This window comes from Limulus polyphemus, unplaced genomic scaffold (genome assembly GCF_000517525.1).
Source record: "Limulus polyphemus unplaced genomic scaffold, Limulus_polyphemus-2.1.2 Scaffold7451, whole genome shotgun sequence".
Taxonomy (NCBI): domain Eukaryota; kingdom Metazoa; phylum Arthropoda; class Merostomata; order Xiphosura; family Limulidae; genus Limulus; species Limulus polyphemus.
Genome location: NW_013673061.1, coordinates 6,237 through 8,275, shown reverse-complemented (window position 1 = coordinate 8,275; position 2,039 = coordinate 6,237). Strand labels below are relative to the sequence as shown.

The window sequence follows — 2,039 nt, the reverse complement described above, 5'->3', positions numbered from 1 at the left end:
CTAGATCCAGCAGGATACCTTATGTTGATGTTTTTTTAACATTATTCCCACACTGTCCCTGTAACTAAGCGCTGCAGAGTACAGCCTATATTTTACCTTTTCATTTCCCTTCATATCAAAATATACATAAAGAGGGATTCACTTACTTCGATCTCTTCAAGGCAACATGGTTATAGCCTGATCACTTTCACATGAGTTTGTTGTATCTCTACGCAGCACGACATTATGCTGATGGTGTGTAAAAGAAATAGTTCCAAATAAAAGCAATTAAACTATCCTTTCTTAAATTAATTGATATATTTAGAAAACCCGATTACTGTTTTTGGGTGCTTTGTTTTATTTAGATATATCCATAATTTCATGTATTTTTTGTTCGTTACTGTTATATATTCCATTTTGTAGTCATATCTATTTGTTAAATGTATAATTTGTTAGTAATTGTTAGCGATATAAGGAATTTATTCAAAACTGAGTGACAACATGACGTGTTTTTTTTTGTGTGTTTTTTAACGGCATTAGGTCTCTTCACTTTATAAACAAGCTTCGCTATCTAGCCACTTACCAGTGATAAATTATCACCAAATTCTTTTTCAACTTAGTATTTTAGCATTCCCTTAAAACCTATGTTGTAAAGGAAATATCGTTTTATCAGGGAGAACCGAAGTTTCTACCCGCAGGGTGTTCCACAAGTCTGGACCCCTAGGAAAAATACACATTGTATTCTTAATTTATTCATTATTCAAATTGCATGCCGTTAACACATACCAATTCTTGGTAAACTGTGTCATCAGGGTATTTTCTTTCCTGAAATATCTACAACGGACATTAGAAATGTGTTAGTTTAAGAATATATGTACATTTTCCCTATGAGTACATACTTCTGGGACACCCTGTACAAAACAATAAGGTCCAAAAGCATCGCATTGGAGCACCTTAAATAGCTTCATATCCTTTCGTAGAAGTTGAAAACAGTCCAGCATCCTTCTTCTGCATCAGAGGTGCAAAGATTTTAACAAGTCTAGTTTTCAGTCCGTGATTGGTGACCTTCTGCTGCCCACTGGTTTGAGATTGATTAGTAAGTTCGCACGGGGCTAGAACAGACACCTCTATGTCTTCTTCAATGGTGTTCATCATGGCAAACACTTGAAACTCACTTTTCCCATGAAGAGACCTTCCATTGATGTGAGTAACCACTGTTCCTTCCTTTAATCCAGCCTTAGCTGCTGAGCTGCCCTTTGTGACATTCTGGAAATATAACTTTAAACATGATTTGTATACTGTGACATTTGAAAACTTAAACTAGCTGTAATATTAATTTGTTTTACTAACAAATCAATGAGATAGATTTAAAAGTTACATGAAGCTACTATAAGTTTTACTGCCTTTGAAACGTAGAGCTGGTTAATATATTTTTGGTAAACTATACTTGAATATTCGTCTTTATTATTCTTTGCTATGTTCTTTCATTGCCAGGTTCTTTTAAATTATCCAGTTAGAATAATTTAACGTCCAGTCCACGTAATAATCACAGCTTAGTTCATTATCTCCTACGAGCTTAAACACATATATACCGTCGTAAAATAAATCAACTTACTTGATAGCTAGACAGCAAGCACAGATTCAAATACATGACGATAATACATTGTCTGATTCAAAACCCTATCTTGATAATAACTATCCAAACTTCACAACTATCTATAATTTATAATCTAACTTCAAATATACTGAAAAACTTGACAACACATCATTAGAACTTTATAGGAGTTGTAGCTTCCTGATTTGGTATTGCATATGCCTCAGGCCACTTGGTGAAATAATCCATCACCACACAAATGTACTTGTTTCCAGCGCGAGTTTGGGGCAAAAGACCAGCAATGTCAACGGGTACTCTTTTCTTTGGTTCACCAACTTGATATAACTTCATTGGAGCACGTCCCTTATGCTTGGGTCCCCTTTTTGCACAACATGTACTGTATGTCCTGCACGATTCTTCTACACCTTGCCTCATACCTATCCAGTAAAATATCTGCCATAGGTGG

General features: G+C 35.1%; 1 protein-coding gene across 1 annotated transcript in view; it reads right to left on the bottom strand.

Moving 5' to 3' along the window:
• Positions 1–352: 352 nt before the first annotated feature.
• LOC106474623 overlaps positions 353–2,039 on the bottom strand; it is a gene marked incomplete at its 5' end in the record, with an annotated part of 5,646 nt that continues 3,959 nt past the window's right edge. Inside the window, one exon of the mRNA XM_022402935.1 lies at positions 353–1,245. Within this exon, the coding sequence (XP_022258643.1) occupies positions 934–1,245 (312 nt within the window). The remainder of the gene's footprint in view (positions 1,246–2,039) is intronic.